Genomic DNA, 26,612 nt, shown 5'->3' on the forward strand with positions numbered 1-26,612 from the left:
ATAAAAGACAACAAAATATTTCCAATCAATTGTTTTTTTATTTTTCTATAAGGCAATTCATTACCAAATATGTTATTAAAGTCCCCAATTTGTTGTTTTCAGTCGTCATCTTCATCGTCCTTCTTCAGTGACCCATAAACAGCAGATGGAACTGCAACCTCTGAAAGATATAAAAAGATTGTAATGAGTAATGGCGTCAGTCCCCATATGTCCAAAAATACAGCCAATCACATTCGCTTGTAGAGACAACGCCCCCAATCAAGGTCATTGCAATTTCATATTGCAAGAGCTAAGAATTTTTCCGCAAAAAACAGTGGTTCAAGAAATTTTAACGAAGCCGACCATGTCATCGACGGAGCTTTGGCAGGTCTTCCATCGCATCAATTATACGTCGTTTAGGCCGAGAACCAATGAAACAAAATAGAACAAGAGCCCCAAGAGGCACTATGGCCAGCCTGTCAGCTTTTCATAAAATGGCAAATGATGCATTCTGTGGGTTAAATTTGTCCAAATACACTCAATAGACTAGTCAATCCCAGCCTAATAATTTACATAATTCAATCGTGCTTTCATAAGTAGCACAGACAGGGACTGTAGCTGGTAGGAACAAATACATCAGATAAATCTTTTCCCTTGGTCTTAGTGATTTGAATGCGGAATAGAATTGAATTTTTTAAAATTTGCTCAATAAAACAAAATTGAATTGGATTTGCTGTTTAACCTTAAGTAAAATTGAATTGGATTTGATATCTTTTTTGCAAAATAAAATTTGATGGAATTGGCAGTTGGAGCACATGGCTTATTAGCATATCAAGGTCATCCATCCGATTCGAGAAAAATCTATTTTTCCCGGACTTTGCACAAATATCAATGATATTTTCTGTAGTGCAAATAAAAATATTCCACCCAAAAACCAAATCAACAATGATTTCACAGAAATCGATATTGAAATACAATTTTAGATCTTAAAATAAAACCCGGAAGTAAAATGGTAGACGATACCGCGGGGTTACGTGAACACCTGCTGACCTCTGCAGCTAAGCCAATCATAGAGGAGTCTTTGCTTTTTGATTGGCTTTTTAAAACAGATATTTTTGCGATCAGATTTTCGTGAAAAAACTCATACAAATTTTTACGAGGCCCTCTTTAAAAATTCAGCTTCATAGGGGTTGGAGAATGGATAATGCTCTAATGAATGATTTGTATGAATATATGCTCAGTTGCACAGTCAAAGAGCCTTAGCTCTGGAAAAACCATGTCATTCAAATTCGCTCCATTTGTATAGTAATAGGCTCAGCCTACGGCTGGCCTAAAAACGTACCGCGACTTTACATAATTGGCTCAATGCCAACTCCACTATCACTAACAAAGGTAAACCAAAAAGGTCACATGATGACCATCTTGTGTCCGATCAAGGGGATACATTTACATATAAAACATCATGAGATAATCAACTGAGCAACAAGAACTGCCAGTCAGTCATCTTGACGTATCGGCCCCACTCCGTGCGGTTCCGCCACCGTGCGGGATTTACGCGAAGCAGCAAACACAAACATGGCCACTCTCTCAATTTTCAATGATAGAAATCGTGTGTGCATTTCAATTATTTCGGCTGTTAGGGTTTTAAGGCACAATATAAGTTGATGATGTGATATGGCGATGTTAATTAATGATAATTCCACAGTGAAGCTAGTCACGAACGGTGCCGATTGAGTGTACAGCTGCAAAAAACACTGAAATGTGCGTAGTTGCGTAACTATTTGCAGTGAATTGCAGACGAAACATGAAGCCTTAACGGCCGTTTAAAAAAAAGTTATACCAATCGCAATTGTAAAATAAAAATGAGATAGAACCTAAGTTAAAATTCTGGCCATTTCTAAAATGTTATTACTAATTTTTAGTCAGTGCCGAACGTTTAGTTTTCCAACAATAATGAGGGGTGGTAGGTAGTCATGCAATTCAAGTCATCATTTATTACATGTTACTTCCGTGTTGTTGAAAATCTCGCGAGTCCTGGACCAAACCCCATTGAACAATGTGATCGGTGTGCTGGCCACAAATGCACACAGATCACACTACACTACCCATTACAAACTCCAGTACCCACAGCTTTCATATATACATCCAAATATTTAGAGTGCCTTTCTTCCTGATTTATGATTGAGTCGGCAGTTGTGTCTAGGGTAGATACATCTATAGACCAAATATCCAAGTCCCAAGTGGGCTTTAAAACCTGGTTTAGATGGGATGGTTTACCAAGGAGAGGGGATATATCGGGAGTAAATTGAAGTGGTAAGAAACTAGGGGTCCAGGGACACCATGCCCACTTGGGAAGTGGTTTCAAATGCTCAACAATCTAACAATTTCAATAATCAACGCTCCCCGGTGACCATATACAAAAACCAATGACCTTGAAACTCACCACAATCATGGAACATGTCAGCAGCTATGATTTTGTAATTGATTGTGATAACAAAAGTTACTCGTTACCAATTATTATGGAAATACTAAGTTATTCTACTACTTAACGCCCCCTGGTGACCATATTCAAAACCCAATAACCTTGTAACTCACCACAATCATAGAACATGTCATGAACTACAACTTCGCAATTGATCATGGTAACAAAATATGCCTATGTACCAATATTAGGAAATACTAGGTTATTCTACTATTCAACGCCCCCTGATGACCATATAGACATCTTATTTCCTTAAAACTCATCACAATCATAGACGATGTCATGAGCTACAACTTTGCAATTGATTGTGGTAGCAAAATATGTATTGGTACAAATATAATATAGAAATACTAAGATATTGTATCATTCAACACCCCCTGGTGGCCATATACAAAAACCAATGAACTTGAAACTCACCACAATCATAGAACACGTTATAAGCTACAACTTTCTTCATTCATTGTTGTAAGAAAATATGCTTAGGTATCGATATAATGTTGAAAAACTTTTTCCCACCTACGAATGAGTACTGATGACACCAAGATGGCCGCCAATTGCGTCATAATTGGTTGTTCAAAAATACCTGTCTCAGGTATAAAACATCCCTTTCCAAAGAATACCCATCAGCAATTGCAATGAGAAATGGCAAACAAGTAGGAAGCTACAGGACTCAGAATTCGGACCAAAGTTGACATTTTTTGGGCACTTAAAAGGTCCTAGGACAACCATCTTGAGTCCGATCGACCCAATTGTTGTAATGCTGATGGGCCCTGGGAGGGTTCAAATGTATAAGAAAGATCAAGGTAATTGATCGAGGCGTCTTCAAAATTTCCCTCAAAAAGTTAAAAAACGTGTTAAAAGTGCTGATTTTGGCGAACAACAATGGCTGCCAGTCGGCCATCTGGATTCTGACAGAGCCAGTTTTTGGGCTGAAGATGTGTCTAGGGTAGATACATGTATAAACCAAATATCAAGACATTACCTTGAAGCGTCTTCAAAACTTCCCACAATAACTGGATTCCGTCTACGGATGGACGGACGACGGACGAAAAGTGAACGCAATAGCCCGCTGTGACTAAAGTCCCAAGTGGGCTAAAAATATGGATGTTCTCGAGAAAAACTGGGATTAGGCACCATGGCAGTGTGACAGTCGCTCCCTGATAGTGAAAAGAACTCACCTTCAACCTTCTCATCATCATCTGATGAAAAATCGTCATCGAGATCAATCTCCTCTGGATTGTTAGTTTTAGTCATTTCTCCAAGTTCTTCATCTGTAGTTTTACTCCTACATAATCATTGAATCAACAGAAATAAGATACTTGCTTGAATCAAAGTTCCAAAATTAAAACTTCATTCATCGTTTTCTCAATTACCTGACAAACAGTATGCCTTTATCTGGTTTCGGTTGATCTTTCAGTGACTCTTCGGCTAACTGTCGAGCACGCTCCTCCAGTTTCTGCATTTCGTTTGGTCTATCTTCACCTTCTGCTGCAGCATCTGCTTCTAGAAAGTATGCAACACAATACATAGTATTCAAATACTGTATGATGTTTGTACACTCAAAATCCAGTACAATTCACCCTGACAAAATATTCCTAAAATCTGGGATCCAGTTCCACATTTCTGAGTTGAATTTGACACAAAATTGATGATGAAAACATTGAAAATGAATTGATTTCAACTCAATTAAATCTCACTCACAACTGTGGAACCATACCCTGGCTGGTAAAATTTATTACACATGTACCGTAAAATGGATTCAGTGAAAGCCGTTTCCAAACTAGGGGTCCAGGGGCAACATGCCAACTCAGTGAAATGCTTGCCAAACGGACTATATCAATATTTTAAATATTCAATGCCCCTTGGGGAAAAAATACAGTAACAAATATCCTTGAAACTCATTGCAATATTTATTTTAAATATCATTTTCGACAGATGGGTAGTAGTAACCAACCACAATATTCATATACATGTGGGATATTACGTTTAGTTACTGCATCACTGATGATGCAATTTCAAGTAATCCATATATCGACACCAATGACCTTGGAAGTCACCATAGAACAGGTCTTGAGATATGAATTCGCAATTTTTCTAAAATGACTTTTTCTAGGCTAGATATGTGCATAAACCTGATCGAGTAAAATCTAGGAAATGGGTAGTGGTTTTTCTTACAACAGTTCAGTACGGATTCGATAAATTTTTCTTCATTTACTTTAGTCAAATCAATGAAAATATCTCCAATTATTCAATTGAATAATGTTACCTTTGTACAGACCTAAGGATTATGTACACCCAAATAAAGCAATCTGAAAACAACTTCGGTACTGTTGGGTAATAGACATAGACACGTGGTAGACAAAAGGTTAACTTGTGCAAAATTTTACCGTGGACCTAGTTATTAAAAATTTGGAAACTTAGAATATCATAACAAGTAAGTCAATTTGATTTACAACAAACTATCCAGCTCTAATGAAGAGAGCCTGGTCCCCTGATGGTCATCGGTAAGGTTCCACAGTATTGTATGTATGTCAACGAAAGATTTTTGAAAAATGTATCTAAAAATAAATTTCAATAGAGATAAAGAGAGTAAATACGATATCTCACCAGCTGCTTTTTTATTCGAAGATGCAGCTAACATCTGCGACGACATGAAATTCACTTGTGTATTGAACGTAGCCTGAACGCTACGTTTAATTCGCAGCATCTCGCGAAGTGTGTCTTCGTTGCCGTGTTTTATTTCAAATTCTTTCCACGTTTGCCAGAAATCGGCCGTCGTCTGAAAGGATATCATATATTGAAGGTTAAAATACCGGTGCACATCGATTTGGCCTCAAAATCGTTTTAACCGAAAACAGAAGTTTCCAAAATGGATATTCTTAGCAGATGTCAAAACTGAATTTGCCCGAAACCATTAAACATCTCCAAACGGTGGGATTCGGATTTTCTCAAGAGCAACCCATATTGAATGAATGCATGAAAACTGATACATGCTTTCATTCTGAAGAAGACAAATTGAACTGACGATACTTTCTTGTGAGCCAAGAATATTCTCATGTAAAAATTATTACTAAGTCCATTACTAAGGACTCTTACTGTCAATTTGATTTGGCTGAATTAAAACAAATTGCCTTTAATGATTATCAATCAAATATATTCACAAAAACCATTCAGCACAAGGATATACTCAAATAGACAATAACTTGTAGCATACCCTTGGGTCACAAATTTGTGAACAGTGTGCATACAATGCCCTAGCTCTGTCAATTTCACCAAGTTTACGTTCCAAATCAGCAAACCTCAAACACATTTGCCTGAAAAAGAAAACATCAAGATCATCAACACATACAGCAATTCAGATTTGAGACAGAAATATTCAGGCAAACTGAAATTTTTCCATAATACGACCTGGTATGTTTGGACTTATCATTATTTGGACAAATTATTCAAATAATTTCATAGGCCCAACTTTCTTCATGATGTTAAGATCTGACTGAATAGTTTCAGCAAAAAGTGAAGCTATCAATATAGTCAAGGTTTTCTGCCACTTCAGTAGAAAACCCCATAGTAATTTATCATCTATTTTATCTATTATTATTAGGAAAAATCCTTTCAAATTCGACAGCTTATCGCTATTACGCCCCTTATCAACGGATATCAATTTCAATCGGACATGTATTTATTTCGGATTTTTAGCTATATTATACAAGCTAAAAAGTTATGATTGACTTTTCTACTTGGTGTTTGGAATAGTTTTCATCAATAATTGATTTATTTACAAGGATTGATTGATTGAAACGTAGAATGACTTTTAGTGTAGAAACTGACTGAGTAAGCGGAATCCTCACTCCAAAGTAGTTAGTTAGCGCAGTATCAAATTCTACTTCATCGTGCAATGCCGTAGTCGACATACCTTGATTCATTGTCTGGAAGTACTTCCACAGCTTTTTGATAGATTGCACGGGTGTGAGTTACGCCATAGATTTCAGCGGCACGCTTAATGTAGATATTAAACATCTGTAGATGAGAAAAGGAAACAAATTTCACAAAATGATCTACCATGCTCGGCAACTGAGATAGATTAATATCCCTAGTGTCTGTGTCAAGATTAACAGTTATACAGTAGACCTCGCTTACCTCCGATCTCACGTAAAAACATACAGAAATATCACTTCACAAATAAAGTATTTAAATACAAGTTATTCTTCATTTTACGTGTGCCAATTGAATCCTGGGTTAATATTCTAATTGTAAAATGCATAATAAATCAAAAAGAAATACTAATCAACAAAGAAGATTTCCATTTCCCGCCTGTTCCAGCCAAAAAAGTTGTTATTCCTTCAACTTTCATTGCTTCTGCAAGATCGCTGACAAAGAAATATCGGATAGAAAATAAATCCTGTTAAATTATGTCCCCTTTTTGCGCGTGCAATTTTGATAGGTCAAAATGAAATGCTACAAGGCTGCAGCAGAAATTATACATCAATCACGTAGAGCATCGACCTTTGTGCTGAGACATGTTATAGTTTCCCTTATTTGATTGATAATTCTAACCTGTCACACCCCCTGGCATTAACAAATTCACAAATTCTCAGGTAAATTTTTTGGACCTTATTGAATGGCAGTGTCAACATCAATTAACTCTGCTCCATCCTCAATGCTGATTGGGCAATTCTAAAATAGTTGTAGCTCAGTTGCCTAATATGAGATTTGAAGTAACATCGAGGAAGAAATGCAGACTGAAAGAACATTGAAATCTAGTGGAATCCACTGCTTATTGCTAGCTTCAATTGAGCCAGTAGATAAACAGCGAGTGCACAAGGAAGAAAAAGGGTAATATTCACCTCATGTTGTTCTTCCGGTAGTACAGCCCTTGTCGCACGGTCATACACAGCCATTGCGTGACGAGCCAAACCATGTTCTTCCTCTAACTTGGCGTACAATAAATACAATTCTGAAACAACAAGCATTCTGTAAATGGTCCATCAGGAATCCATTTCAGTCATGAAGAGACTGCAATAATAGTAAAGCATGCCTCGCCTTTTCAGTTAACATCACTGCAGGTATATTGTCTTCACCTAACACCTATTTTGGGAGTCTCCACATATTGAGTCAATATGATCAGATACGACATGGAAATTTTACGTCTGTTGTAGAATCATGTTACCAGAAAGTAGTGTAAGGACAGGGAGTGTTACAATGTATCATCTTAGTTAGACTAGGGGTCCAGGGACACCATGCCCACTTGGGAAGTGGTTTCAAATGCTCAACAATCTAACAATTTCAACATTCAACGCCCCCTGGTGACCATTTACAAAAACCAATGACCTTGAAACTCACCACAATCATAGAACATGTCAGCAGCTACGATTTTGTAATTGATTATGATAACAAAATATGCCTTGTTACCAATTCAATACGGAAATACTAAGTCATTCTACTATTCAACGCCCCCTGGTGACCATATTCAAAACCCAATGACCTCGAAACTCACCACAATCATAGAACATGTCATGAACTACAACTTTGCAATTGATCATGGTAACAAAATATGCCTAGGTACCAATATAATAAGGAAACACCAAGTTATTCTACTATTCAACGCCCCCTGGTGACCATATAGAAAAACTTATGTCCTTAAAACTCGCAACAATCATAGATGATGTCATGAGCTACAACTTTCCAATTGATTGTGGTTACAAAATATGCATAGGTACGAATATAATAAAGAAATGCTAAGATATTGTATTATTCAACGCCCCCTGGTGGCCATATACGAAATCCAATTACCTTGAAACTCACCACAATCATAGAACACGTTATGAGCTACAACTTTCTAATTGATTGTGGTATCAAAATACGCTTAGGTATCAATATAATGTGGAAAAACTTTTTCCCACTTACGAATGAGTACTGGTGACACCAAGATGGCCGCCAATTGCGTCATAATTGGCTGATGAAAAATACCTGTCTCAGGTATAAAACATCCCTTTCCAAAGAATACCCATCACAAATTTTAATGAGAAATGGCAAACCAGTAGGAAGCTACAGGACTCAGAATTCGGGCCAAAATTAACATTTTTGGGCACTAAAAAGCTCATAGGACGGCCATCTTGAGTCCGACTGACCCAATTTTTGTTATGTTGATGGGCCCTGCGGGGATTCACATATACCCGAAAGATCAAGGTAATTGATCAACGCGTCTTCAAAATTTCCCTCAAAAAGTTCAAAAATGTGTAAAAAGTGCTGATTTTGGCGAACAACAATGGCTGCCAGTCGGCCATCTTGATTCTGACAGGGCTGAAGATGTTCTAGGGTAGATACATGTGTAACCCAAATATCAAGACGTTACCTTGAAGCGTCTTCAAAACTTCCCAAAATAACTGGATTCCGTCTACGGACGGACGACGGACGAAAAGTGAACGCAATAGCCCGCTGGGACTAAAGTGGGCTAAAAAGTAAATATCCAAGTCTGTAGTAGAAGTACGACACTGCACTTGAGCAAAAAACTAATCAACAACCTGTACAGGTGAAGAATTATGTGTACGTCCATTCAAGCTAACCTGCGCATGTATCTGCACACTTGGGCTAGTCAGGCAGGGTTTCATACCGTGGCAGTCTTGATGCATCTGAGAATGTCTCTGAGTGGAATCCCAGTTCCCAGATATGAACCCAGGTCCCAGCTGCTAATGTCTGCTAGGAGTCTGAAGCAGTCTTCACTCAAGGACAGTGTTTTCATTAAAAGCCGGGTGTCGGGTCCCGGACCCGTCTGTCAGTCCTTTTAAACCCGGCTGATTTTTTCAACCCGACATTGTTCCCGAATGGCTTTTGGCGGCTATCAACACGACAGTGTATTTTCTGGTCAGAAGTATTTGTGAATATATGCTTCACACACGCGTCACTGCCGTGTGGTTTCACTCTACTCACTATTACTAGCTATGTGAAAAACGCGCCTCGACGCGCATGGCCTAGTTAAAGTTTTCCAAGAAATTGGCAACGTTCCAATCAGCTGTCAGCGAAGCTGTACGTGCCGCGAATGTTGGCTGTTGCTGCAGGATTCCATTTGCAGCGGGCCTTGCAATCATTGAATTATTAAAAGGGAAATTCAAGGCCTTGAATTCAGCAATGGTCTTCAAAATCGATCTAGGGCCTTCAATTTAAAAAATTTTCCAAATCTGTAGATCTAAAAAGTGCTTACTTAGGTTTGAAAAAAGTGCGTTTTAGTGCTGATATTTTTCCTATAGCCTTACAACTACGTCAAAGTTGGTCGAGACCCTGCTGTTTTACTAAATGACCTGACGGCTAAAGTGATTAATGAAAACACTGAAGGATATGAAGACTGCTACAGACTCCAAGCGGAGATTAAACAAGTATCAAGAACTTCAAAGCACCTAGGACTGTACATTGTGGGAACCCTGCTGTCCAAGATGATCAGGCCTTATTTACCTTCACCTGTTGTCATCGATCAAGCAGGGATGAAAACGGCCCATATTGAAAAAGTCGGAAAATATTTTCAAAAAAAAAAGAATTTTTTTGGGGAACAAAAATCAGTAACGTTTAGCCAAAAAACTTACTTCCTTTTGGTCAAAAAGTTAATAGTTTGGGCCTGAATTAGAGCCGTATTGGTTTCTCCGACTCCACAGTTGTGCCAACAACTGCCGAAAACTGTCTTAAGGAGCACTCCTAACTACGGAGCGCTCCGATGTGACGCCCGCGATTGAGGTGATTAAAGCAATTGAGGTGATTTACACTGTTCTCAGGAATAAAGAAAATGTTAGAAAAGGTCGGAAATCCGTCTATGGTCGGAAGATTTTCATCCCTGATCAAGGAGGAAGTACTTTAGTTGACAATATACAACTTTACTTTTGATTTTTTTGGGTAGCTTTTTAGCTTCATTATTAATCATTGGGGCAGAACTTTATCAAATGCCTTTTCAAAGTCAAGATAAATGCAGTTGATGGACTAAATATAATTAAAAGCGCTTGTCCATTCATCTAGAGTGTGCGGCAGGTTAAAACGAAGTAATTTTTTTTGTATCTAGGTAGAGTTACGTAGAATTTCTCCGGGTTATTATAATAACGTAAAATTTATGCTATTCAGGTAAAAATGCGTGAACAAGGTTTAAATTAATTTTAAAAATGAACAATCATGAAAGATCAGCATAAAGCATCAGACCACTATTGATAATCAAATTTGTCCAAACAATAATTACCTTTTGTAAATTTTGGAGGACACCCATCGAGACATTGTTCAAACAAATCCCTCGCTCGTTCCAGTTTTTTACCCCCCTGAAAAAAATGAGAAAAAAATCGTTAAGAACTTATTTCCAGAGAGCTTTTAGAAAATCCCTGCTACAAGTAAGTACTTACGTATCTTTCAATGAACTTTGCCAAATATGTTACCCAAATATCGTAAACATTGGGCCATTTGAATAACGCAATTCCTTTTTCATATGCCTGTAAAACAAACAGAACATTTGAAATTTTACTGAAGCTATTTCTAAGGTCAGCTTTCCAATGATTTCTCTTAGCGATTGCGTTCTGATGTTGAAATTAGAGTCTGGGTGATGAAAATCAGAAACAGATATTTTCAGTCAAAACCAAGACCACCCTAGAGAATGAGATGGCTGTGAATATCATGATTTGGATATTATTCACCATATCACGATTCAACGTCATAAAATTTCAAAAGATTCCTTTAACTGGTTATGCCTGTATCCTGTACACAGATATACAGACAGACGGTAGAAGATAAAGTAAAATCCCTTACACTCCACACATTAACCGAAGACAAAAAATGCATCCAGGGTAGAACCTTTTGAGAATCAGGAACGTATCTAGTTTACTCGTAATTGCGACGGAGTGATCGGCAGGTGGGTCAGTTGAGTAAGGTACTAGATTGAGTAAGGTAATGCTAGTTAAACACTCCCGAGTTAGATAATCATTTTAAGGGATTTGCTTGAATAAGACACATCCATATTTTGCAATTTTGCATTTCACACTACCTACCTTGAAAGCTTCCTCATAGTAGTTGTTTTCTTCGAGAAACATACCATAGTTGATGATGATTTGCGGATTAGCAATGCGAAGATCAATTATATGGTCATAAACGGCTTTGCAAGTCTGCAAAAAAAATACATCAGTATCATGTATAGTGAAGACCTGCTTTAAGCGAATCAGTTTGATGCAGCTTGTCAGCCATCTTGAATGCGATTAATTCTAATTGAAAAGGGTTAATCTTCATGCCACCACACGACACCTAACATAAGAATTTACGGATTTTATCACAACTGGTTTTTTAGTTATCATGGTGACGCCAAACTTCATGTGGTTGTGGATGTGGTACAACCAAACCATACTTCCAACTTCACCAAGGGGATATAATAAGGTAATATCAGATGATAAACATGAGCTCCAGGGGGCACAACAGCCACTTCATGAATGCAATTTGTGGGTTAGGCCTATATGCGACAAAATACACTTTCTGCAGTGAATTGATATACACAGTAATTGTAGTGACATTGCATTTGATTTGATATCTTTTGCTAAATGAAATCTTATTCAACTTCCCGACACTAATTAGCATATAGCAGTCATCTAACTTGAGACTAAGGGTCTAGGAATGAACACCATGCCCACTTGGAAAGTGGTCTGAAATGCTGGACAATTTGACAATTTAAAAATCCAATGCCCCTGGTGACCAAATATAGAAACTGATGACCTTTCAAAACCCTCCACAATCATAGAATATGTCAAGAGCTACAACTTTGCATTTGAATGTGATCTACTGCTATACATTTTGTAGCCACAATGTGGTGATATCACACACCTCAAATTAGTCTTAAAATGACCCGTAGAGTGGTGATCGTGAATGGTGAATCGATGGAAACAACTGCCATTTTTTTCAAAATTGTTTCATCATGCAAATAAGCTGGGCAAGTTTATTTCTTATGGGGACGCATGCACGCACTTTTTTTCTACAGAACATGTTGTTCTAGCCATTTCGTTCTAAATGTACTCTCCCACCACAAAATACTGCACCTACTGCATAGGGGAGGTTTTAAAGACCTATTTGCTCATGGTCACAATGAAGGTCAATGCAAATTTAACACACGCTAAGAAAATCAACCATTTGAAAATAGTTTTTCAAAGTTTTCTCTGAAAACAAATCAATCTTGTAAATCGCATATTTGCACGCACCGAAATGGTGCAATGTCACACTATTTTACCCAGGAACGGTCCCAATGCAACCATCCAGTAAATTTTGCGCCTTCATTTAACATACATTGGCAGGTTGCCAACTAACAATCGCCGACAATGGTAAACCAAAAACCTGTCTGATATGGCAAGAAGCTAAGAATTCAGAATGACCTTTTTGGCACAAAAAAAGACCACAAGAGGGCAATTTTGTTTCCGATCAATCCAATTTTTCTTGTGATGATAGGCCCTAGGGTGTTACATAGACATAACAACAAGAAGATTGATGGAAATATTTCTCTTGGAAACTTCAAAATGTGTTTACTTAATTTTAACTCAGAGGCCTATTTTTTCCTGCAGATGTGTCTAGGGAACATGCATAAACCAATACTGTATGTACAAAGACAAAATCATCAAAGTGTATTGAAAACTTCCAAATACTAGATTGTCGCTGAAGACGACTGATGCCCCGACATCAGTGGAAACGCCTGAGTGTAAAATACACCCCGAGTGTATGTCGACCTATTTCTGAAGGCAGGAAATGAAAAATACAAAACAGCTTCCGGTGACCTTGACCTTTGACCTACAGGACCCAAAATGTAATCAGTTACTCACGGTCTTTAGGATAACCCATTCAAAAATTGTCACCAAATTATCTTAATGAGATAGAGCCCGGAAATGAAAAATACATAACAGCTTCTAGTAACCTTGACCTTTGACCAACACGACCTGAAATCTAATCAGTTACCCACGGTCCCTAGGATAACTTATCCATAGAATTTCAGTAAGTTATCTTAAACCGTTTATGAGTTAGAGCCCGGAAATGAAATTCACAAAATGGCTTCCTGCGACCTTGACCTTGGATGAAAATCTGATCAGTTACTAACCTCATATAGTACAACACAACTGTTGAATTTGAAGAAAATATGTCGAAGGGTTTAGCTGCTAGGGCAAGGAAACCCACTGCGGACAGACGGACGGATGACAAAGTGAATACAGTATGCCCCCCACAACGCGTTGAGGGGGCATAAAAACTTGATTTCCTCAATGGATGAATGAATAACATATCAAAAGTGAATGCAATAACCCATTGGGGCTTAAAATGAATATTCATGATGAAATTCACCTTGAATGTTCCAAAACTTTCTTCCATATCGGCATACATCGACCAGAGTTTCAGAGATTTATAAACTCGACACTGAACTGTCTCTGTTTCATCGTGATACGACACTTTTCTACTCGGAGGAGCGGAAGCTTTTTGCATAAGTTTCAGACATTCTTCATAGTTCCTACAAAACAAACATGAAAATTGAGTTTACACTATATACGGCTGGTCATAAAGTTTAGATGAATTCACGGCGCAGGTAAAACGCTGTTACCTCATTTTCTCCTGTTTGTAATAGATTCTTAGAAAATAGGCCCCCCCCCCTATATTGACATTGAAAATTCAAGGTAAATATATAGATTACAATTATGGACAGGCCAGATATTGGATGGCTTTGCTCGACATTTGGCTCCTTTAAAGGCATGGAAGAAACAAAGTGGAGTTATCTTGAATCTGATCCTTTTATTCAGTTGTTTAACCCTTTTTACCGGATTAATTTTCAACAATGTGCCACTCAGACCTAGATTGCTTTGTCATAAGTGCAGTATCAATATGAATCATTTTCAAATGGCTCCGTAGCTCCATAACTATAAGAGATACTGTAATTCAATGTTTGGTAGGGATTATAACAACCTTTCAAATGATGTAAACATTTTCAGTATAGGCAGTAGTTGACCCACTGGGAATCTTTATAGTTTTTTGACCCACTTTCACTTCCGGGTTTGAACTCTGAATCATCATCGGCAATATCATGACTACCATCGGAAACAGAATATGCATAGACAATATCAGTGTTACTACACCTAACAGGTATTTCAATCAATATAACGGCACTAAAGTTACAAAAAACTCGACTATAGAGAGAAATACTTCAGTTTCTCAGGCCCCGTGTGCACTGTCAGCTCCGCATCGATTCAAATCGTTTTTTCCCAAAATTCTTGAATTGCAACAAACTACTTTTGTGACTGCATTAGGTATATTGATCATTCTCAGACATGCCAAGCAGTGTAGAATACTAAAATGCTAACTTGGATGAGCGCTGAAACAACTAATTTCGTTCAGGTATTGTACTTGCAAATTTGTGAGATCGGGTTTGAGAGACGTATATCTGGTGCTCGCAAAATTGCGAGATCTTTAACAAGAGGGTTATGCCTAATTGGAATAACACAGTTCTTGATTGGCCGGTAATGTGTGAAAAAACTTCATTTTCAATGCTTATTGGTCAATTTTGAAAAATGGCTGACTATTTGATAGCTCTATTGCAAACTACAAGCTATCTGGTATTGGCGACTGGAAAGAAACATGGTGGCAGGAAAACGCGCTAAAACAGCCTGCATATGAGGAGTGTCATTGGCAGCTAGGGTAAATATCAGCCTAGACAACACTGGGACAATGTGCAGAAAACTCAAGACATGGTAAGCGCTTTCAAACTAAGAACCAGTAAAGGGTTGTACTCACTCATGTCTAATTTCCATTTCAGCCCATTCACACCAAACAGATGCAAGGTCATCAACATGTTTATACGCCACTTTAGTACCTTTATCGAAAATAATTCTGGCCTGAAAATGGAAAAAGAAAGACATTTACAACTACAATATCAACAGTTCACTAAGCAGATTTTTGTCAAGGATTTGAATACATGTACTCCAAACTTCTGTGTTGATAATAACTGAGATATGCTGTAAGACACTACCCAAAAAAGCGTTACCCTGTGTGAGCGCTCTGCATCAAATTTCACAGGCAATTCTTAAGCAAATATTTATCTGAAAACCACTCGCATTTTCAAATTGAACTACCCTATTTGGTAGTGATTAAGTAGTGACTGCTAAAAAACTTATGCTAGGAACATGACACATAAGTTATCCGAACAAGAGGACCATAAGGTCCATATGGTCGAAGACAGTGCATGAGGAGATATCAGTTTTAGTGAAAGCAATTCACGTGTTTCCAGGGTTTCTTTTAACCATTGTGGACATTTTCCCCCAGACAAAAGTGGTCCTATTTTCCCTAAGTCCTGAAAAATTCTTTGAGGAATTGTGAAAATAAACTGATTATTTTTTTTCTTAAGACATTAAAGTGTTCTTATTTCAGTTTCTTTCAATATAACGATCTTTTTCAATAATAAAATGTGTGGATCTCCATTCCCTAAAAAGCATAGTGTAATCGTCCCAGACATCCTACCCACCCTATTTCCCATAATGGTATAGTCCACGCGTTAACCAATGAAACTGTGTTCTCTGTGCGTATGATGCTTCAATGAATGAAGTTCATGTGACAGGCACTACTACTAGTGGTAATTTTTATTAACCAAAGACCACATGGTAACATAGGAATGCACTTAAAATGGCTCTAAAAATCCTCAAACTTTCCCCTTTGCCTTGGGCTTGACGCCTGATGTGCTCGACTTGGCATAGATATGCTTGAACAATTTTTTCCCAAATAAAGAGAACGTACATTTTTTAACGATCACGGAAGCCCTGTGTATCTCATTATATCTTTTTTTTCTAGTACCGCGCGCCGAACAGTTTATCTTTCGTCAGTCAATCTGAGTCGGCCTGTGTTTATACGAGGCGGGACACAGCCGCTTGTCTCGCTGTGTGTATACAGCACTGCTGTCTCTAGTCTACTATTACATGTACTATAACTCACTCGGGGTATTCCCTGAGAATACAGCATTGAATGGCATGATATGTGATACCGGCTGGCATTACTGGTAATTTTCATTGCATGAAGAAAATCCTTCACACGCAGTGCTTTCAAGAAATAAAATCCGGGCCAGTGAATGACTTACACAGCAGAGACCACCTTACCGATACTCTCCCTGTCAGCATAAGCTGCGCAGCATCTATGAACTACTTACGAATGTATTAGTACGCGAGCACTTATGAGGATAGTGATGGGGATAACACTTCATTGCTGAGTAAAACTGATGTAGACAATTCACTGATATGGTGAGCCTTTCGTGCGCCTCAAAACATTCCATAATTCATCACGATTTTGGGACCTTAGGTATAACAGGCTATGATGTTCATAGCTAGGATCATGCATATAGGCAAATGACGCGTTACAGACAATTTTGTACTGGATTATCAGTTCTATATCGATACAGCATTATGGGACTAAATCCATGGCAGTAGAGATACTACAGGTGTTGTTCGGTGAACGGCAGAATTTTTATCAGCAACGATCCCTGTATGGTCTTTGACCATAAAAAGATTTTTATACTTAAGTGAAACTATGCATTTTTAGATTTATGTTTTGTCGGTACTTACATCTTCAATTTGAGACGCTGATTCATAAAACTTAGCGAATGCCACCCAGAGGGTATGTAACTTGCCGCTAGCGAGTTTAGGATCGACAGTCTGTACCGCCTCTGTATACGTGTGAATGATATCACGTGGCTTACCCTCATAAAGCGTTACGCGTTTATGCCATTCATGCACGTTGTGAGGATTCTGACGCAACAGCACACTGAAAATAGATGAAATGAAGTTGTAAATAAGCCGTTATCATTTTACGCGTTGAATTCAATTTAGCTTTAGATGGTTGTAGCTAGAGATAAAGTAGGTATATCTACTATGAATGCACAATTTACTCATGTTTGCCAGGTGGTGGATTTACAGAATATTTACATGCTGTACTGCAGTATTGAATTCATTGTTGATTTCTAGCTCAATTCATTTGGAAATATATGGTGCTGTCAGGTATTCTATGATGCAATGGATGTATTTTCCCCATATGTATATTTTACGAGAGGTTTAATATCACTAATATCAAACATTGATCAGTGACTGACATCTCAAAGTACCGGTATGGTGTGGTCAAACCTGTTCTGCATTTAAAAGGCAAGGATTCCAAGCACATGTTTAACCTTTTCAGTGCATCTACACCGCAGCAGGGTGCATAAATTGCTAAATTGCTACCACATCACGTTACTTTTTATTAGTAACTAGTTTTTATCTGATGAAAAATGGCAGCACCTGTCATTCAGTGAAATATTGGTAACTAACGACACACCTAAGGAATTATATCTATTTAAATGTTATGGAAAACAATTTCCCAGATTTTACATCTCAATGAAATACGTAACATTTCTGGAAAAACATAACACCATTATTTCACTTTCATTTTCGTAACCATTTCAGGAAAAACAGAATGGTTGGCAGGTCTGGGTATACCTGTTATTCTACACACTGGGTGGAATATTTCAAAATCTTCAAATTATCTCCAGCGCTTTCGGGAATTAAGTCAGGACTGAAAGGGTTCCTTTCGTAGCATTTCTAGAACCAAACATTATCAAAGAACAACATTGAAATTAAAATAATAACAAACCCAATTCAAATACAAACCTGTTTAACAGCAATGGTCGTCTGTCCATGAGTTCTTCTAACCGGGCAAGTCGTAACTCGAGATCAAGGTCATCTTCGTCAGATGGACCGAACTCAGTCGTCGATTCCATTTTAGCGCTGATCATACTCTCTTCAAACTGCGCATAAGCGTCGAAGATCTGAGTGAAATCCCGGACAGTAATTACCGTTTGAATTCCTTCTTCATAAATGTCACGTGCCTGCGATAGAAAGACAGAATCATTACGGGAATGATATAATACACATGATACTCTCAGAACGTAATGTTCGATCAAGTTGTCATCTATCTTCCCTTGGCAGGGAATCGATCCCGATGGCATTGCAAGCTATGTCACAGCAAAACCCCTGCCTGCATAGCTCCAGTGCACAGCTATTTGCGCATATAGCTATGATATCATTTAGAGATGAGAACGCCGACCTATAAAATCTGCATTTTTTTTCTTGAGTTACACATGCGAAACAGCTGACAGCGTAGAACCTATGAACGACTATTATATTTTGGAAGGTAATGGCTAGTTCCAATGTGGTACATCCTCATTCGATGACATTCAGCATCTCATGCATTAGGGGTCGAGCCCTGAATTATTGCAATTAAAATGCACCGATGAATGCTCACTAAAAATCATCACCCAGTAGTGTATATCTGAAGGCGTTCGCCACACTCGAGCGGCGTAAGTAAGTAGGCCAATATACATTACTACTGCTGCCTCGCGCGTGTGTCTGCAACCAATCAATAAAATACATACACACTCATCGTAGTACAAATGTAGATACAAAATGAGTGTTGCAATGAATATGCATTGAAATGCGATACTTTTGCGCGATGATAAGTAAAACAGGCACTGAACACTTTTACGGACCACCTGATTACCGATCGTGCCGGGCCAATTGAGTGAGATCACCCCCCCATACTTTTACATCATTTTTGGACTATTTGGAAAATTGATATTTTTCAATACCGAAATTTGGGCAAACCGCGGATCCGCGGGGAATTCTCATCCCTGATCATTTTCAGCTAATCAGAAATCACATTCTATATGTGCCTGGGTGTATTTATTCTACCTTTGAATTGATCTTAGCGATCGTACAACAGGCAATCGGATTGGTGCCACATGTTTCTGTATGGCTAAGTGTCTCATTATGCTACCAGGTTCAAATCCCTGCCACGTGAGGATAATGGGAAGCATATGATTCATTTGTACAGCTACGTAAGGCTAAAAGTCTGCTGCCTCATACTATGCAACATAGTACTAATCACATTTAAATTCATAAACTTGTGACCGATATAGCAGTCAGCAGTACTCTAGAGAATCAAATTTGACCTTCAGAAGGTTAAACAGCATATATAAATTGTAACAGATCCACTTAAACATACCTTTTCAAAATGACCACTTCGTATGTAATAATCGGCCAGCGAATTCCACAATAGACCGATTTGATCGGTGAAACGCTTTAAGCCCTGACGAATGATTGGTTCAACACGTAGTGAATGTATTTTATCGGGATGCTTACTGATCATTTCACAAAGTTCATTCCACAACTGAAATAAATAAAAGTAAAAGATGATAAGGGAGAACCCTTACAACGCCAGGCAACGGCAGTTCATGCAGATAAAAACAAACAGGCTCCACCCCCTACGACAACCCCTTCCAATGATCAAATCCAATGAAAAATGGCTATATTGTCCATAACCTTTGGAACATCCACTGCAAATTAGTAGAGGTCTGGAAAAACTAGGACTAGCAGCAATTCATAGAAATATGGGCCACACCACTAGGGCATTCCCTCGACATCAAATCCAGACTAGGGGTCCAGGGACACCATGACCCCTGGTAAACATGCACAGACCGCGATGACCTTGAAACTTGCCAGAATCACAGAACATGTTACAAGCTACAACTTTGCAATTGAATATGATAACAAAGTATCCCTTAAGGCTCTTTAGAGCCAAATAAAACTGATTTGAATTAAGCAGGCCTGTCTATAGAAAAAACCCACTATGATTAACAAATATCGTTTTCAAAAGATTCATTAAGTAGGCTTTATATACAGGGTGTCCTGAAAAAATGGCACTCTAATTCAACTAGTTCTTATTAATAAACAGAGCTACGTAATTTGATAATTTGTTCTAGAATGAATCCATTGGATGTTTACTTACTACTGTTAAACTAACCAGGAAAATCACTGATACATAAAGGACACAGAACCCACCATGCAAAAAGTGTCAATTTGGTTATTTTACCAACTTGCACTACATGTCAATTGGGTCATGTAATAAATTAAATTTTTACGGGACAATCTCTATATCTATTCATGATGTCCGAGTGGGGCCATCCTATTATCCAGATGTGACGCTTACCTGATGTTTTGATTTGCCATGCTTTGAATTGAATGAGTCGTCATTAATACATTCTGCCAGTTTTATGGCCGCCTCATTCATTCGATCTATGGACACTAAATACTTGATATAGTCCTCTGTATTCTGTTTTTCCAGCTAAAACATAATAAGTATAGAAACATTTTTATTGGTTTTCATTTTTCAAAACCACATGCCCATGAACTTAATATGTAGCCCTTGTAATAAACTGTTGTTTTTGCAAATCAATTGAAAATCAACACTCAAGTAACTGCTTGAGTACCTTCTGCTGATTCATGATTCATTCACATTTTCTTCCGATGTTTTTCAATGTATACACACCTTAAGGTAACGTCTGTAGACTCTAATAGCCATCTCCTGGAGTGGATATTTTGTAACAAACTTCAAGTAAAGCGGCCATATTCGGGAATGTTGCGTAATCGGCAGAGCGCGTAGAGCATAATCAAATGTACGCCTGGTGCGCGTGATTTTACCCTGACGCATCAGAAACTGACAATAATCCAACCAAATTCTTGGCATCTAAAAAACAGAATCACAGAAACGAAAATAAAAACTAGGGCTCCATGGACACCGTGCCCATTTGGAGAAATGCTTGATAATCTGGCAATTTCAATGTTCAAAATGGGTTGAAGCGTATTCAAAGAGTTTAATGATGCCGATTTTGGTGCATGGCTGACTCACCCAATTTTTTGGAGTTGATATGTCTAGGGTAAATACATAAGCCAAATAATATATAAGCCAAAAACCAAGACGACACATGAAAACATTCCAAAGAAACAACCACATATTCCTTGAACAGACGGATGCATGGACGGATGGACGAAAAGTGCACGCAATAGCCCATTGGACTTAAAGGGCACATGCCCAATAAATTGTACCTTTCGTGATTAGTAACCCAAATACTACTTTTGTATACAAATAACAACCTGAGATGTGACTGATCGAAAAAAAAGATAACAGATTAGCTCTAAATTAGTCATTTAATTATTCTTGACATCGTTTACGTAGTTCACCTACAACCCGCAGTCGGCGCTATTTTTGACGGTATCTTTGTTATAAACATAAGCACTTGTGTGCTCTCAGTATGCAGTAGCCTATATAAAATCTATAAAATCAACATCATTTGTTTGTTTTAATCTTGGCTATATAGTACAGACCCACTAATATATGTTTATAAATGTCATATATGATGGCACCAACATACATAATAGTTTAGAATTCATTAATTCAAAAATCTTCCGAGGGGATAAAATGCCCTTTGAAATGTCTAGAGAAATGACTGGAAACAGTCAGCGTTCAACAAAGATGACGTCAGAAACACGCACCTGTACACATAAACAATAACAGTGAGCACGTGCTGAAATTGCCGATTTAAAAGTCTTATTTCTCAGATGGCTAAACTATGATTAAAATCAGTAGCATATTTATGATTTGTGTACACATAACTTATAGAATAACTTTTATATGATATTCTATTTATTGGGCATGTGCCCTTAAAGTGGGCTAGAAATTACTTCCAGCTTTCAATTTTTATTTAGGTCGACCCATTTTTTGTGTCACAGATGCTAAGAAGGTACATGAACTAAATATCAAAATAATCCATGTAAGCATAGAACTAACCAAGGAAACTAAAATTTTCCTTCAGTACAGAAGGATGACAAGCCAAGTCACCTTATGTATCATCTCTTGGAATAGTCACTTAGGCTAGATTAATGGTACTGACCTTATGCATAAAAACAAACGCACGTTCAAATGCATTGTTCACATCATCGTAAGCCGGATCTGTGATACACTTTCCCTTCACTTGACGTCGACGTAACCGCAAATAATTATACCACAGCTTATAACTGTAAAGAGAAACATTATTTCACAGGTAAGTGACCTTGAAAAAAGCAATACTGATCCACTCCAGTCAAGCTTCACGAGGTCTTTCATTTATCTGAATATCTCCAACCATACCTGCGGGGAACGGAATAGGGGGCTTAAATATTGCAAAAATGACATTTCTTTCATATGCCGTGATTTTGTTAAAACCAACTTTCTATTCCAATGCCACGTTTACACCAAATTTTTCGCTTCAACATAATGGTTTGTTGTTAAAACCAACCCTTTAGCGTGGTCTCTTTTAGTTTTTGTTTTGGAATGCCATATGTCAAAACAAACTTTTTGTTTTATCATGGCTTCGAGCCATATCAACATAGAATGAGACACTTAACAATGTATCTATTTGACAGTTTACAAGTTGAGACATAAAAAATCCAGAACCTCCGTGAAATTGAATGTGAGTTATTACTGGAAGGCCAGCAAAATGAAATTAAAACTCACTATTTAAACATTTAGAGGATTAATTTACAAATCCCTTGAGTTTTCCCCCTGATTTTTCCATGTTATAACACAAAATTCCCTGAGTGAATCAGAGAAATTTATAGGTTAAGAATGTTTATTTATTTTCCATTGAATCATGGAGTGATAGAGAAATACGCAGTCAGTAGATTCAAATTTCCTGAATTACTAGTATCCAGGTCTGTGGTAAAAATTAGTCAAATTCCCTGATTTTTCTGATTCCCTGAGTTTTCCAGGTCAGAGGCAACCCAGTGTAGAGAGTTCGAGAAATCCTGCCTTGTCAGTAGATCTAATCAATAAATTGAATCCTTCTTTTAAATTTGTATAGTGGGTTTTAATTCCATTATGAAAAGAACACCGGTAAATACCGGGGTAAATACTCCTAACGTAGAAAAATGAATGTTTTTTATTTTCCATTACTTACCTGCCAGGTAACTCTTTCAGTGCACGTTCGTATATCAAGTTAATAACAGCTTTTGGGGCATCTTTCTTATACTCGATGTATCGCAGCCAACATTTTACTGTATACGGATTCCTCAAAATCTCTTCTTCAAAAGGCAAGTCATCTTCTTCCTAAGCACGAAAAATATTGAGATGATACTATGCTTGATACTATCCACAATCATAGAACATGTCACGAGCTACAATTTTGCAATTGAATACGAAATACAATACGAAAATACTGAGTTATTTGGCTATCTAACGCCCCCTTGTAACCATACACAAACCAATGACCTTGAAGCTAACCCAAATCAAAGAACAAGTCACAAGCTACAATTTTGCCATTCAATGTCGAAACAAAAGATGCCCGAGTACCGATACATAATGAAAATCATGAAAAAGTTATTCGGCTATTCAATGCCCCCTGATGACCATGTAATCGATGACTGGAAACTCACCACAATCATACAGTTATGTCATGTGCTACAATTTTGCAATTGATTGCAGTAAGTAACAAAATATGCCTCAGTACCAATATAATATGAAAATACTTTATGAGAGTTATTCGGCTATTCAATGCCCCCTGGTGACCATATTACACAACAGCCAACGACCTTGAAACTCGACAATCATACTGTCATAAGCTACATAACATATGCAATTGATAGTGGTTATGAAATATCCATAGGTACCAATTTAGATATTGTATAATATGTAATAGATGAAATCTAAGTGACGGACGCCACGCAATTAAATTTTACATAGGATTCAGAAACAACCTAATTTTGTGTAATTCTCGGGATTCGAACAACGCCGAGCGAGCGGTTTGTTATTATGAATTATGAAAAAATGACGTCACTTGACATCCGGTTTGAAGTTCGATGATTTGATGAAGTTCAAGATTTGGTCGATGAATAGTTTAACAATATATCGTGTTGATCGAACGAGTTGCAAATAGCTGAAATTCCCTTAGGAACGGGGGTGAATTCATAATAACGAACGTGCCCAGCCTGGCCGGTTCAGCATTGCGCAGGTTCAAATCCCGGAGAATTTCGCCCTCGTGCGCGCACAGTCAATCCCAGCCGCAGCACTGAAATACGTTTATTTCATAATATTTAATGAAACTGCGGTGAGACGCGTTAGAGTCGTTGGATTTGCTTAAAATTTCACGGCAACGTGGCGGATCGGCACGATCACTAAGTAAGCAGCAACATCGTGGTTGGCAAAACATTCCGCCCCTTCTTTTGCCGAACAAGGAATTCGGTACCGCTGGCCACGTGCACTGCTTATTTTGAACCGTAGATTCCCGGTACTCGATATTCCGGAAGATAAAAAACAAATGAATATTTATCGCAAGAGAAATCAATTTTTGTACAGACATTTGTATTTCATTTTTTTCTGGCAGAAAATAATTTTCCGATTGATATGCTTTAATGTGTATTCCATTTTTTTTCTTAGTGAAGGTATAATTAAGAAATGCGTTGTATTTTTTTCGTCTTCCTTTTATTTTCACATGGAGCTATTACATTCTGAATTAACCACCAGGTCAAAATTCTTCTAGGCCTATCTTGCAAAAACCCTCTCAGTTTCACCATAGAAATGTCATTGGTTACATTATGGTTTCTTGATCGCTTCCTCTAAAAATAGTATTCTTTTTAGCAGACAGTGGTCATTAAGAGACTTTTTTTTCAATTAAGAAATTTTTCAAGGTTTTTTTTTCGCAGAAAATTAAATTTCATTTGATCTGTTTCCTCATAATTTTCTCATTCTATAAGCCCAAATTTTCAGAAATGAACCAAACCTTAGAGTAACAGTTTCATCTTCTTTCCACCCATCCCTTAACCCTGGCATTAGTTTTCAATTTTCCAAGTTTTAACTTAAAAATGATTTAATTTCTTCAATGCTTTTGGCCCTCTACAATACAATTGCAATATTGGAGTTGATTTTCTTTCCAGTTTCATTGATAACATTTAATGTGTTCGTTTCTAAGTTACTGGCAACATTTTGAGTGGTTTCGTTACTTCACTCCGTATGTGAATGAAATGAGGTTGTTTTTGAATCGCTAGCCTATATGATTTATTCTTACTATAAAAAATTCAATCAAGGAGTGACCTAGTCAGTAACCTGTCTGTGGTTTAGTTTCACGATCGGATATTTTCACAAACCACAGTCAGGAATGGGAAGGTCATTTTTGTATGAAATCTTCGTCAGCCAATTTGACTGACGAGTAATTTGCCTGGCATTTCATTGTCTCTTAAGATATCCGTCAAATTTTTGTTGTAATCGACACACAACAGATTCGTAGTTTGTCTGATACCTATAACACCTCACCTGACGATCTTAATCCATGTGCAAATCGGCCGTAAAGTGAGAGTAAATTTCCGTAGAGTCAACAGCTGCCATTTTGAAAATTACTGGAGGTGCTGGCACCTGTGGACTGAGGCCAGAACAACAGCACAAACTAACGAAGCGAAATGACGAAATTGAAAATTATTAAGAAATCAACACTTATTCACATTTTTCTTTTACCAGAATTTATTATTTCATTATTTATAATGGAAAACACGAAGATTTGAAATATAGGTTGGAAAACCATCAAAAATAAAAATTATCGTTTCGTCTTGAAAGTTTTATCTAAATCCTTGTAGGTCCCCTTGTCTTATCATGCCACATGTGCAATACAGAGAAATGGCGGCCAATGACGAAATTTGTAAGGAAATTAATTAATTTCTCAAAATAATGTTGATTAATCACTCGAAACATACATAGAATTGGATTATTTCGAAAGGTACCTGTGTTAGTTTGTGAATTAAGCCATTAATTGTGGACTGAAGTGGATAGAAAGTATATTTTTGAAGTGTTACTTTTTTCAACCGTGTTTTGGTCCTTGTCATCCCTAACGTTGGTATAAGCCCATCCGATTATAAAAAGCTTACCACCAACGATTAGGTAACTAACTAGGAGTGACCGTGGCGTCCGTCACTTAGATTTCATCCATTACATATTACACTTCGATGTTTAACGCCATCCAAACGTAAACCCAAATTTCATAAAACTAAACAAACTAGGCACAGACTATAATTCGTCCCACGAACGTATCAGTGATCACCAATTCGGCAATCAACGTCAGTAAGCTTACCAAGGCATTTCTCACATCTCATACTTACAAATATCATATGGTGAGGTTCTGCAGTTGCAGTCATGTTGATGGGCATGGTAAAAATAAAAATTCAGCCTAGAACCTTATGATTTTTCGAACTTTTATCGTAATTTTACGATGAAATCTTTAGATCATGGGCGCAGCCATCTTGGATTGCTTATT

The 26,612-nt window shown here is 37.6% G+C and overlaps 2 protein-coding genes across 2 annotated transcripts in view; one reads left to right on the forward strand and one right to left on the reverse strand.

Moving 5' to 3' along the window:
- Positions 1-24: 24 nt before the first annotated feature.
- LOC141908887 (pre-mRNA-splicing factor SYF1-like) lies at positions 25-26,598 on the reverse strand. The gene is made up of 20 exons (XM_074799152.1): positions 26,458-26,598; positions 23,274-23,422; positions 22,230-22,353; positions 20,828-21,025; positions 20,489-20,623; positions 19,505-19,669; positions 18,112-18,329; positions 17,035-17,233; positions 15,221-15,321; positions 13,784-13,946; positions 11,470-11,583; positions 10,831-10,917; positions 10,674-10,749; positions 7,306-7,415; positions 6,375-6,478; positions 5,676-5,775; positions 5,069-5,240; positions 3,835-3,964; positions 3,640-3,746; positions 25-160 (listed from the first exon to the last, which is right to left on the reverse strand). Exons 1-20 carry the CDS (start codon positions 26,503-26,505, stop codon positions 99-101), a joined length of 2,562 nt encoding a protein of 853 aa, XP_074655253.1. The 5' UTR covers positions 26,506-26,598; the 3' UTR covers positions 25-98.
- Positions 25,971-26,612, forward strand: part of LOC141908888 (uncharacterized) — a 79,790-nt gene continuing 79,148 nt past the window's right edge. The window contains exon 1 of the mRNA XM_074799154.1: positions 25,971-26,000. The gene's annotated coding sequence lies outside the window, so the exon portion shown is untranslated. The remainder of the gene's footprint in view (positions 26,001-26,612) is intronic.

The sequence above is a fragment of the Tubulanus polymorphus genome, chromosome 7 (genome assembly GCF_964204645.1).
Source record: "Tubulanus polymorphus chromosome 7, tnTubPoly1.2, whole genome shotgun sequence".
Taxonomy (NCBI): Eukaryota; Metazoa; Nemertea; class Palaeonemertea; order Tubulaniformes; family Tubulanidae; genus Tubulanus; species Tubulanus polymorphus.

Coding starts and splice junctions, on each gene's coding strand:
- LOC141908887 (XM_074799152.1), bottom strand. CDS start 26,505: ATGCCCATCAACATGACTGCAACTGCAGAACCTCACCATATGATATTT. Junction 23,423..26,457: donor AACCTCACCATATGATATTT/GTAAGTATGAGA, acceptor TTTCGTGCTTAG/GAAGAAGATGACTTGCCTTT. Junction 3,965..5,068: donor TTCGAATAAAAAAGCAGCTG/GTGAGATATCGT, acceptor CATACTTTCTAG/AAGCAGATGCTGCAGCAGAA.